Below are 13,687 nucleotides of genomic sequence, written 5' to 3'. Positions count from 1 at the left end.
GTGGTGGAGATGGCTACCAGGCAAAAAAATCAACATGACTATGTTTCTCAAAAATCACAATTGGAAATGAATTGAATTCTACAATATATACTTTGCATTAGAAGTCAGTATCCATAATTTGGTATGGAACTTTCCCCTTCAAGGCCTGCTCTCGTGCCTTCTTATTGTGCATCCAGCCTTTTTTCCAGGTGGTCAGATATTCTACACTTTCAATAAGAAGTTAATGTGACACATTTGAGGAATGTCAGTTGAGGTCTAACCAATATCTAGGAAAAAAGTACAACAGGCCCTACTGTTCTTCAATAATGGAGAAAAAATATAAAGAAAAAAATTATACAAATGTTCATATGGCGACAGATGAAATGAACAAAAAGAAATCAAGTGTAACAAAATGGTTAAAGGTATATTATTTTTTACTCAGTCATTGAGTTAGACTGGAAAATATTTGGTTGGAGACCTCATGGAAAAGAGGGTGGGAGACATGAGGTTATCTGGTTGAAGTGTGTGCTGGTCAGAGTGAAAAGCCAGGGTGAAGGACTTGAAAAGCAGTTGTTTCAGAAAGTCAGTGTTAAAAAGTAAGCCACTGTGTCCAGGGAAATGTGCAAGATGGAGAGTGATACTAGATAGTGTCAGAGAATTTGGAGGAATGAGGTGTCCTTCCTGCTACAGCTGAGACTTCAAGTCACAGGGATCTTAGTTCACCATATTTTTACCTGCATTTTATTAACTTTGTTTCCAAGAGATCCAGTGATTAGAAATGAATCCCTTCCTTATTATTTTACTTTCTTTTTTTATAATTTATTTTTATATATTGGTTTATAGTATAAGGACCTCATACCGAAGCCCTTATATGTGGACTTGGGCTTCCCAAGTGGCGCCAGTGGTAAAGAATCCATCTGTCAGAGCAGGAGACATAAGAGGCACGGGTTCAATCCCTGGATCAGGAATCCTCTGGAGAAGGGAATGGCAACCCACTCCAGTATTTTTACCTAGAGAATCCCATGGACAGAGAAACCTGGCAGGCTACTGCTCATAGGGTCACAAAGAGTAGGACATGACTGAAGTAGCTTAGTACACACGTATGCATACATGGATTCAGGCATCCCTTTTCTGCCTTGGGAACTATTCATGCTCCACAACACGCATGTTTGCACACTCACACACACACATATACATCCCTACTGGAGTGATGCTACTACCAGTACACTCTCAGCCGCAATAATTAGGAAAACAATGACACAATGCAAGCTGTCAATGTTTTGTCAATGTCAGTGGTTATCTTTCCTGCAAAACTGTAGTGATAGTACTTAAATTCCAGTCACTAAGTCTCCCATGAACCTGTAAACATGGGTGGGCCTCCTTTTTAACGTGACCATTTTATGTCCAGTATTCAAAGAAAAATAAAATACCACTTAAAAAAACTGAGAGGGGGAGAAAAGGACATGTAAGAGGAAAGAAAATTCTAATAAATTTAGGTAATCTGTAGAGTTTGTGGTGAGTATAAAACTTCCTTAATTTTGGTGACATTCTAGCCCCTGTTCTACTCCCATGTTACCCAGAATAGCAAAGCAGCAAAAAACATTTTATCTAAAAGAGAAAGAAGAGATGTATTTATGTTATCAAATATCTGACAGATTTCCCACTAGGAAAATGAGCAAAGGGAATAAACCCACAATTCACAAAGTGAAATAAAGTTCAACAAAAGTGGAGAATTTAAAGAATGATCTGATAAAAGAATTTCTAAATGATATCAGCTGTAAAACTTATGTAGTTTGAAATTCTAGATTTACATTTTGGATCTGCATATTTGCTGTTTGAACATGGAGAGCCACTGGAACTTTCTAAATGTTAATGTTATTACTCAAGTTATTGGGATAGCAGTACTCGTAATAAGATAGCTGACATATTTAGTCAATATATGCAAAAAGTTTAGAATAGTTCCTTCCTGGTAGTAAATGAGTGATTTACATCACCTCTGGTGATGAGATTCGACTGATTTTTCTCTTTTTCCTCTCAAATGTTTCCATTGCTTTCCCACATCTTAGTCCCCAATCCCCAGCCTTCTTTCAGTTTCCGATCATCTATCCCACCTATCACAGGCTGGTACAGGACCCTCTATCCAATATTCACATTAATCTAAAGACGTCTTTCTATATTACAAAGCTGACTGTCCAACTCCCTTACCTAACTCTCCCCAGTGACTCCCCAATAGGGAATGGACCCCAAATTCTATACCTTCAAACCCCAGCCTTGACTTTCCCTGAATGAACCACCAGCTTTACACTCATGCTGCCCTTACTCACCTTCATCTCATAAATATTTAACTTGAGCCACAGATTCACTGGATGCCACAGGCTTGAGACTCAGAGCCTATATACACCTGTTCCCTCTGCTTGAAGACTCAATCACTGGTCTATCTGGAATTTTTTCACTTATCTGTGTATTAAAAACTCCATCTCCTGTTTAGAGATGGAGTTTTGGACATCTCCTACATGAACTTTAAAATTATTCCCACAGAAAAAGGACAGTTTATCTAGTGATAATTTAGATAAAAGGTTATCATTGTGTGATTTTTATTAATTCAGTATTTTCATCTAGACTGTGAGTGCCTTGAGGCATGTATCAATATATTACATACTCCTCAATCCCCCCAAACTTAGTTTAGTTGAGAAAAATAGCTGAATAAATGCATTATATATTGCATAAAACAATAAAAGAATATGTTCTCTCAGAAACTGCAGATGATTAGGGAAGAAAATGAAGCAGGTAAATGCTAACGTAGGCATGGGAGGCATGCTGGAGGAATATTTTCCATATGCCGAGATTCAGATTTATTACAGTATTAGACTATAGTTTGTAAAAATAAAATAGGATATAACAAATTAAACACAGAAGAATAGAGTACATTGTATTAATACATGTAGGGAGTTGATTCTTTTTGTTCGGCTGTTCTTGTGTGTGTATGTGTATATGCACGGGTGCATGTGGGCTAAGTCACTTCTGTCGTGTTTGACTCTTTGTGAACCTACAGACTATAGCGCCCCAGGCTCTTCTGTCCATGGAATTTTCCAGGCAAGAATACTGGAGTGAGTTGCCATGCCCTTCTCCAGGGGATCTTTCCGACTCAGGGATCAAACACACATCTCTTATGTCTCTTGCATTGGCAGGTAGGTTCTTGACCACTAGTGCCCACCTGGGAAGTCACATGCATAGGTGTATTCCTTGTTGCCTGTGCACACAAGCGGGGTCACATGTAAAAGGTGTGTTTTACTCTGGGACACATTCTGGAAAGCTTCTGATCCACTGCAGTTAACGCAAGAATACTTACAAGAGAGGATAGTCCTTAAAAGGGTAAGAAGCAATGTGAATAGAGCTCAAGGGAAGAGTTCAGTTGCAGAGAGGACAGGCAGCTCCATGGGTGCAGAAGTCAGACTCCAGGGAGGGACCACATGCTGACTGCACTTTTATTCCTCCACTTTCCTCATTATGGTATTCATATTAGAACCTTGACTGAATTTTTATTCTGTATTTATTCCTGTGTATTTGACTACACTTATTTTTATACATTTCAAAGAATGGGGTAATAAGATAATGGATGAAGATGTTATGTCTCTCAGTTTTCTCATATGGTATCACTGTCATTCTTGGACTTTGAGTTTAGATCTCTTTTTGCTAAAACCATGGGTCACATTTCACTTCTGTTTCTGATTCTTGTCCCAAACGCAAAGACCTCCCCACAATATACTCTATAAAATCCTACCCGTGCGACAAAACTTACTTACTCCTTTCTCATTTGACTTATACCTAAGGACATTTTTGTCATACATGCATTATTTATTGTACTCTTCTTTCTCCATGAAAATATGAGATCCAAAGCAGAGACCTCACCTGTTTTGTTCACTCTAATGGTTTCATAACGGTGTGCATTTATACAGAAACAAATATTTTAGAAAATTAAATTTACAAAATAAAAAGACCACCAAGGGAAACCAAACCAGATTAAATGCATTGGATTCAAAACAAGATATTAAGCAAAATAGAATAATAAAATGAACTTCTGAAAGAAAAATGTAAAGTAACAATAGTCACATTAACATGGGCTTTAAATATAATAATATGGGTAAATATTTAAGAGAGAATAGAAAATGCAATTTAAAAATTAGTGCAGGAAGTTGTATCTAAAATTTTAATTTCAAGTTACACAAACATAAATGTATTAAAGTATGCTTATGAAAAACATATAAGCAATCTTTCAGTTCAGTTCAGTTCAGTCGCTCAGTCGTGTCCGACTCTTTGCGACCCCATGAATGGCAGCACAGCAGGACTCCCTGTCCATCACCAACTCCCAGAGTCCACCCAAACCCATGCCCATCGAGTCGGTGATGCCATCCAGCCATCTCATCCTCTGTTGTCCCCTTCTCCTCCTGCCCCCAATCCCTCCCAGCATCAGGGTCTTTTCCAATGAGTCAACTCTTCGCATGAGGTGGCCCAAAGTATTGGAGTTTCAGCTCCAGAATCAGTCCTTCCAGTGAATACCCAGGACTGATCTCCTTTAGGAAGCAATCTTTAATTGTATGCAAAAGCACATATTCCGCAAGAAGCCAGCAGCTCTTTTAAAAATAGACTACTCGCAAAAGGCAAAAGGTGGCAGAAAAAAAAAGTGAGATAATATGGTAATGCATATAACAAGTGGTTTATCACTTCTATGGATGCATAGAAGGACTTCAAGAAAATCAAACCAGTCAATCATAAATGAAATCAGTCCTGAATGCTCATTGGAAGGACTGATGCTGAAGCTGAAGCTCTAATACTTTGGCTACCTGATGCGAAAAGCTGACTCATTGGAAAAGACCCTGATGCTGGGAAAGATTGAAGGCAGAAGGAGAAGGGGACAACAGAGGATGAGATGGTTAAATAGCATCACTGACTAGATGGACATGAGTTTGAGCAAACTCTGGGAGTTGGTGATGGATAGGGAAGCCTGGCATGCTCCAGTCCATGGGGTTGCAAAGATTTGGACACGACTGAGCAACTAAACTGAACTGAACTGAACTGATGGATGCATAAGAACTTTCGATGTTTAAAAAATCAGTGGAAAAGAGGATAAAATATGACCAATTAATAGATTTAAACATCCCAAACTTATAAGCTCTCATGCAACCCAACAGATATATTACATACACATATGTGATTTAAATTGCAAAGAGCAAAAATTCTTTTAAAAGAATTTGTAAATCTTTGTTTAAAGAAATGCAATTAAAAAAAAAAAAAAAGAAATGCAATTAAAAAAACAAGAAACAAGAATAAATGGAGAATGGGAAAGTGGTTGGAGTTTAGAGCAGTTTGGGGTGAAATGAAACTGAGACACCTATATGTGAGGGAAAGAGTGGGGAGAGAGAAATTGTGTGTATCTATTTCAGCATAGAAGCCTTGTCAAGGTATTTAAAATACATCTCATTCTCCCCCTCATCCACATTTGAAGAATAATTCAAGGCCTTTTCTCTCAGAGCTGGAGATGAAATAGATTATAAAAGAAATGATACAGAAAAAAACCTGGAAAGAATGAAACAATCTGAATCCAGTGTGTAAAGCAAAGAATATGCATAAACAATTTGTGATAAAGCAAATGGCTAATAAACCTCCAACTATATCCAGTCTCCCAAGTAGTAAACAGTTGCAAAGATAAGCTCTTTATCATCTGTCTGTTTGCATATTAAATTTAATTTTTTTCAAGTGAATGCTCAGTGTAAGAGAAAATTTTGTGAAATGTGTATCAAAAACTGTAGTTTTCAGGTAGAAGTTATGCTGTTGATTTGAATATTTGTGACCCCATGGACTGCAGCACACCAGCCTTCCTCGACTTTCACTATCTCCAAGAATTTCCTCAAATTCTTATCCCATCTTAAAAAAATTTTAAATTAAAACAGTGTCATCATTTCACTGCAAATTCCTCTTCATGTAATAGTTTATTTTCCTACCCTAAATCTCCCTGGAAATGTTGAAATTTTACTGAGACCATTGTGCTTCCAATTTCTCCTTGAATTTTATCCAAGTATATTTTCATTTCTATCACTTAATTATCACTAATAATCTTGTACTGTTGAATCTGATAGGTGATTCTCTTTAAACATATTAAATAAATTGATTATAAATCAGTTAATCAACCCTGCACGTAAACAGGGAGATCTTTTGGCTTTGAGCCAGGTATTTGGGTTTCTAAGTGATTGCAGGTAAATGTTCTTGGATCTCATTCTCTGTGATTTTCTCCTGAAGTGTCTACTGGGCTCTAAGACTCACCTGGATGGAAAGGTTGAGATGGAGGTCTCTGGGTGGAAATACAAAACTTCCCCAGTTTGATTGATGGTGGAGAATGAAGCTCTGTTCCCAGACAAGAAAGAAATAAGAAGTGAAGTACGGGTCCCTGAGCCAGACTCAGAAATCCAAATGCACAAACCATGACTTCTCCAGCTCAAAGTGGAACATGCTTAGACCTAGCAGCAGTGGAGATATTTACAGCTCTGCATATCCATTGTATTTTCTCATTAGCACATTTTCCACTGTTACTGCAACCCCAAGCACATCCCCCTCATGGGAATTTATCTGGACAGAATGGAAATTTTCTGGGTTGATTTGTTCCCAAGAGACCAGTTAGATGTTAAGTGTATACAATGCTTATTACTACTCTATGAACTCTTCTGGATTTCAAAGTTAAAACACTGAACCTTTTTATAGCCCTGAGACAAAGATTTCTCCAAAGCTAAGTCTGATTGTCCCATTTGTTCTTTACAGATGTCCATCCAATGAGTACTATACAATCAGAAACCTCATTCTAAATTTTCAGAATTGTTGTTCAGAGGGGTTAGATAGATCATGTAAATACAAAAATCAATGAGGGGAAAGACTAAAATATCTTACACTAAAATCTGTACACTAAATATCTTACACTAAAACCTGTAAGATATTGATGAGAAAAATTGAAGAAGACAAATAGATGAAAAAATATAAGGTGTCCATGACTTGGAAGACTTAATATTATTGAAATGCTGATACTACCCAAAGCATCTACAGACTCATGCACCCTCTGTCAAAATTTCCAAACCTTTATTCATAATAAAACTCAATAAATTGAGTTCCTTAAACTGTGTAGATGAGTTGAATTCAAATAAAAGGAAATTGCTAGAAGTAAATGGACAAGTTCTCCTTCCAAAATCTGGTTAAAACATAGCAATTTATTTAAATCCTGCAATCATGGGTAGTTCTTCAACCCCAGAACAGATAACACTTTTATACCTCCCTTCCTAATGATTCTTTCCAGAGCCCTTTTTATGTCTTTGTTCCTCAGACTATAGATGAAGGGGTTCAGCATGGGTGTGACCACTGTGTACATCACTGAGGCGATTGCACTTGAGTGTGAGCTGTGGGTAGCAGCAGAGCTAAGGTACACTCCTAAACATGTACAATAAAATAAAGAGACAACTGAGAGGTGAGATGCACAGGTGGAAAATGCCTTATACTTCCCCTGAACTGATGAGATTCTTTGTATTGAAGAAACTATCTTGGAATATGAATGAAGAATCCCAGTGAGGGAACCACCACCCAATATTGCAGCTGCGAAATACATCACTATCTCATTAAGAAACATGTCAGAACAGGCAAGTTGAATCAACTGATTAATTTCACAGAAAAAATGGGGGATTTCCAAGTCTGTACAGAAGGACAATCTCAACACCATTACGCTTTGTAACAAGGAATTCAGGGCACTCATCATCCAGGACACCAGAACCAGCAGACCACAGAGCTGGGGGTTCATGATGACCGTGTAGTGCAAGGGGTGACAGATGGCTACAAATCGATCATAGGCCATCACGGTCAGGAGAAACATGTCCAGCACTGCAAAGAGGATGAAAAAGTACATCTGGGTGATGCAGTCTTCATAGGTTAGTACTTTGCTCTGTGTCCTTATATTCTGCAGCATCTTTGGGATAGTGGTGGAGGTGAAACAGATGTCTACAAAGGACAGGTTGGAGAGAAAGAAGTACATGGGGGTGTGGAGGTGGGAGTCTGAGCTGACAGCCAGGATAATGAGCAGGTTTCCAAACACAGTGATCAGGTACATGGAGAGGAACAGACCAAATATGAGGGGTTGCAGTTCTGTTTCGTTTGAGAATCCCAGAAGAAGGAATTCCAAATTTTTTGTATCATTCCCTGGTTCCATGTGGTGAATGTGACTATCAAGAAACAAAAATAACATGACTAGTTTTCTCAGAAATTAGCATTGTAAACATAGTTGAAATTCTACAATTCATATTTTTCATTTAATATTAATATCTATAATTTTTATGTGAAAAATTTCTCTCAAGTGATTCCATGTGCTATCTCTGAATACTTCATTCCACATTCAGTCTTCTCTCCATAAAATCATTTATTCTAAACTTTGAAGAGAAATTATGTCACATATTTGGCAGTATAAATTGAAGACTGACTAACTTCTGGATAAAGAGCATACAGTGCTAATATACAATAGTTCGTACAGTTCAATGACGGAGGAAGAATAGAAGCAAATAAGAAATTATAAAAATTATCAGTTAATGACAGGCTCTGTAAAGCTAAAAAATCAGGTATAAAAAAGAGACTTAAAGGGTGTATTAATTTTTTGTGATAAAGATAAGCATACTTGGTCCTGGAAATCTTTCAATCCTGGATACCCAGAAGAGTAAGAAGCTAAAAGCATTTTACCAAAAAGAAAGGAATGATATGTTTATATGATCAATGTAGAACATTCTACTAGAAAAATTGACAAGAGGAATAAATTAAAAATTCACAAAGGAAAGTATTGAAACTACAACAAAAATGGAGGATTTTAAAAAGCTATCTGCTGAAATATTTTTCTAAATAAGATCAAATGCAAAACTTTTATAACTTGAAGCTCTTTCTAAGTGATATCAAATGCAAACCTTCTGTAATTTGAAACTCTGGTTTTGAGTTTTTGTTCTGAACATATTTGCTGTTTGATTTTGGAAAGTCACTGGAAATATCTTAAAAGTTAATATCTTCACCCAAACAATAAGAATAGCAGTATCCATCCTCTGACAGATTTAGTGGTGGTGGTTTAGTTGCTAAGTAGCAGAAGCCTGGCAGATTTAATCAGTACACAGAAAAAGCTTTGCATAGTTCCTTCCTGGTGGTGGGCTTCTCTGGTGGCCCAGTGGTAAAGAATTAGCCTGTCAATGCAGGAGCCACAGGAGATGCAGATTTGATCTCTGGATAGGGAAGATTCCCCTGGAGAAGAAAATGTCAACCCACTTTAGTATTCTTGCCGGAATAATCCCATGGATGGAGGAGACTGGTGAGCTACAGTCCATGGAGTCTCAAAGAGTCAGACACGACTGAGCAGGCACATGCACTATACTACAACTACTTCCTGTTAGTAAATGATTACCTCTGGCAAAGAAATTTGACTGTTTTTTTTTGTTTTTCTTCTTCCTCTCAAATGTCTCCATTGCTTTCCTATTGAGGTTCCCAATACCATCTGTCTTTCACAGGCTGGTACCCCGGCAGCCAATATTTACACTGACCCAGAGAAACCTTTCTATATTACAAAGCAGACTGCCCAACTCCCAGACTTAATCATCTCCCAGTGTCTCCCCCTGAAGGATGAACCCCAAACCCCATAATTTCAAACTCTAAGCTTGACTCTTATTATCTGAATCACCAACTTCGTCTCCTTGTGCTACCCTCACCCACATCAATCTCATAAATATGGATCTTCAGTCACAGCATCACTGGATATCACAGGCTCAAGACTCAGAGTCTATGTGCATCTGTTGCCCTCTGCTTGGAGAGTCAACCACTGGTCTATTTGAAACTTTTTATTTACCACTATCTTCAAAATGTCATCTTCTTTATTAGACTGCCTGTGTAATCTTGTTCATGAATCATTTTTAACAATATTCCCACATATAAAGAAGTATTTCTCTTGCAATAATTTGCAAATTTTGCTTAATTATATGCCTATTATCCTATCTAGAATGTGAGTACTTTGAGGCATTATTAATATCACACATACTCCTCAACACCCCAGACTTAGTTTAGTTAGGAATAGTAGCTGAGTTAAATATACATTGCATAAAGGAATAAAATAATATGTTCCCACAGAAGTTGCTGATGATGAAAGAAGAAAAAGAAGCCAAGAAATACTAACATAGGTATAGAAATATACTGAAGAATATTTTCCATATTCAGAGATTCAGAATTATTAATGGGTCAGACTATGTAATTTGTAAGAATAAAATAGAATAGAATAAGTAAAACACAAAAGAAAATATCAGAGTGCATCATACATAATATGGGTTTTTTGGTTCTCTTTGTTCAGAAGTTCTGGAGAAGGAAATGACAAGCCACTCCAGTATTCTTGCCTGGAAAATTCTATGCACAGAGGAGCCTGGCAGGCTACAGTCCATGGAGTTGCAAAGAGTCAGACATGACTGGGCAACTAACACACTTGTTCAGATGTGTTTGTGTCTGTATGTGTGTGCACATATGTACATGTATCTATTTTTTGCTTGCCTGTGCACACATGCTAGATGTTAAAAGCATGTAGATAGCTTGGACACTTCAAAGAAGTTTCTTATCCACTGAGATAAATGCAAGGATAGGGGAAGCAATCTTGTTGAGGGAGAACAATACAAATAAAGAGCTCAACAGAAGAGGCAGGTTACAGAGAGAACAGGCAGCAGCATGGGCACTGAAGTGATCTCAGATTCAAGGGGTACCACACTGACCACACTGACCACACTTCTTTTCTGCTTTTTACAACATCACAGTATCCACATGGAACCCCTGATTGAATTTTGATTTCATATTTGTTCCTGTGTATTTGACTACATCTATTTCTATATGGTTCAGTGGGCTTCTCTGGTAGCTCAGCTGGTAAAGAATCTGCCTGTAATGCAGGGGACCCTGCTTCAATTCCTGAGTCAGGAAGATCCCCTGGAGAAGGGTTTGGCCACTCACTCCAGTATTCTTGCCTGGAGAATCTCCATGGACAGAGGAGGCTGGTGGGCTAGTGCATGGGGTCTCAAAGAATCAGACACTACTGAGCAAGTAAGCACTTGTGGTTCAATAGTGGATGAAGCTGACCCTTCTGTTAATTTTCTTATGTGTCATTTTCTTTATTATTTTGGGGCTTTGTTTTTGTTCTTTTTTTTTTTTTTTTGGAAAAATCCATTGGTCATACTCTACTTCTCTTTTTATACTTCACTTCTTTTACTTACTTAAATTTTTAAAAAAATTATAATTGATTATAGTTGATTAGCAATGCTGTACTAGTTTTAGGCATACAACAAAATGATTAAGTCAAACAGAGACATATATCCATTCTTTTTCAGGTTCTATTTCACTTTCTGATTCTTGTCCCAGATGAGGAAGCCACCTCACAGGGTGATTTATAAAATCCTATACATGCCACAAAATCTACCCTTTCTTTCATTTGGTTTATGCCTATGGACATTCTGTAATACACATATTTATTCTATTGTAATCTTTCTCCGTGAAAAAAAGAGGAGATCTGAAAAGCATGGACCTCACCTGCTTTCCTTGCTCTTGTGGCTTCATAAAGGTGTTCATTTATATAAAACAGATTTTTAGAAAATGAAATTTATGAAATAAATAGGATAGCATGCTAAATATAGTGGGTACAAAACAGCTAAACAAAATTGAATAAGATAGTAAGATGAATTTTTGAAAGAAATAATATATAAAATAATAATAGTCAAATTTACACAAGTGAAATGAAATGAGCAAAAACCTAAAAAAAAAGAATATGCATTATAATTTTAAAAATCATTATAGTAAGCAGTGTGTAGAAACATAGATTCAACCTAAACACATACGTGAGTGAAAGTTGCTCATTTGTGTCTGACTCTTGGCGACCCCATATACTGTAGCCTGTCAGGATCCTCTGTCCATGGAAGTCTAGAGGCAAAAATACTGACATGGGTAGCCATCCCCTTCTCCAGGGGATCTTCCTGACCTCTATCTTCCTGATCTCTATCAAACACAGGTCTCCCACATTGCAGGCAGATTTTTTACCATCTGAGCCACTAGGCAAGCCCCAAATACATTTAAATGGATTCAAACATGTTTATGAAAAAGAAATAAGCAATAAATTAGTTGAATGCAAAAGCATGTATTCCACAAAAGGGCAACAAATTATTGCCATGTTAAAAACAGATCTACTCATAAAAGGCAAAAGGTAGCCCTAAGCAAAAACATGTGAATAAGATGGCAATTCACATAAGTGATGGTTTACTATTACTAAGGAGGCAGAAGAATTTCTATGTTTGAAAAGCAGTGGAAGGGAGGGAAAAATATGACCAACTGATAGTTTTAACCATTTCCAATTTATGCACTCTCATATAACCCAACAAATGCAGTACACACACATACAAGAATTAAATGGGGCATGGAAAACTTCCTTTAAAAATGATAACCCTTTGTTTGAAAGAATGCAATAAAAACAAAAATAAAGAGAGACTCATATAAAGAATCTGGAGTAGGGGAAGTTGTTGCAGTCGAGAGCATTTTTCAGTGAAAAGGAGCCACAGAAATGGTGCCTGATACACTTGTGTTGGGAGGGGAAGAGTGGGGACAGAGAAGCTGCCTGCATCTCTAGTTTCAGCAACAAGACTTGTCAAGGTATTTAAAACACATTTCATGCTCTCCTTCTTCCACTTGTTGGAGTGCAATTTCTGGCCTTCTCTTAGCCAGAGGTGAAAGAAATTATAAAAGAAGGGGTATAGGAAAAAAAAGAAGAATATAACCCTCAGAAGCCAGTATGTGAAACAATTTGCATGGACAGGTTACAGTAGAGAAAGTAAATAGCTAATAAGTCCCAAAATATATTCAGCCCATAGGTTAACTAATTGCAAAGTTAACCCCTTTACCATATGCCTGTTTGTATAGTAAATGCAATTTTAAAACAAGTGAACACTCAAATCTGAGTAAAGACTCTGTGACGTGTGTGTCTCAAGAAATGTATTTCCAGGAAGTTACTACAGCCATTGATCTGGATAGTCCTTATGAATGCTCCAATATATTGCATCTTAAAAATTAAAAAGTAAATAAAATGTTGTCACTTCACTACAAATCACTTCTAACCAAATAGTTTATTTCCTACTCCCATCAACTGCAAAAGTCCTTGGAAACATTCAGATTTCACTGATCACTGTGCCTCCCATATCTTCTTGAGTCTTTTCCAACTAGATTTTCATTCATATAACTTAATTATCAACTGTAATTCTTGTATTTCTGAATTCATAGGTACTTTCAAGTTGTTAAATACATTTGTTATAAATTAATTAAGCAAACAAGCAAACATGGAGATCTCTTGGCTCTGGGTTAGTTGCTTAGGTTTTCAGGTGACCCCAGATAAATAGCGTTGAGTTTCATTCTCTGTGACTTTCTCCTTCAGTGGTTATTTCTTACTTGGACTCACCTGAGGGGAAGTCTGAGAGGAAGGTCTCTGTGTGAAAGTCCAAATTCTTCCCTGAATGGTTGATGATGTTGATTGAAGTTCTATCTCTAAACAAGGGATGATTAGGAAGCAGTGAAGCAAAACCAGACTTGGGAATCTAAATGAAAAACCATGCCTTCTCCAGCTCAAGATAGAATTGCTCAGACATTGCAG

At 37.2% G+C, this 13,687-nt stretch overlaps 1 protein-coding gene across 1 annotated transcript; it reads right to left on the bottom strand.

The window, feature by feature from the left end:
• Positions 1-7,246: 7,246 nt before the first annotated feature.
• LOC136156073 (olfactory receptor 7A17-like) lies at positions 7,247-8,215 on the bottom strand. Its single transcript, XM_065918467.1, has one exon. It carries the CDS (start codon positions 8,213-8,215, stop codon positions 7,247-7,249), a length of 969 nt encoding a protein of 322 aa, XP_065774539.1.
• Between the last annotated feature and the right edge of the window lie 5,472 nt (positions 8,216-13,687).

This window comes from Muntiacus reevesi, chromosome 1 (genome assembly GCF_963930625.1).
Source record: "Muntiacus reevesi chromosome 1, mMunRee1.1, whole genome shotgun sequence".
Lineage (NCBI taxonomy): Eukaryota > Metazoa > Chordata > Mammalia > Artiodactyla > Cervidae > Muntiacus > Muntiacus reevesi.
The sequence above is the reverse complement of the archived record's forward strand: the minus strand, read 5'-3'. Positions and strand labels throughout refer to the sequence as shown.

Bases quoted from the DNA above. Each gene is read 5' to 3' on its own strand.
- LOC136156073 (XM_065918467.1), bottom strand. From the start codon at position 8,215: ATGGAACCAGGGAATGATACAAAAAATTTGGAATTCCTTCTTCTGGGA.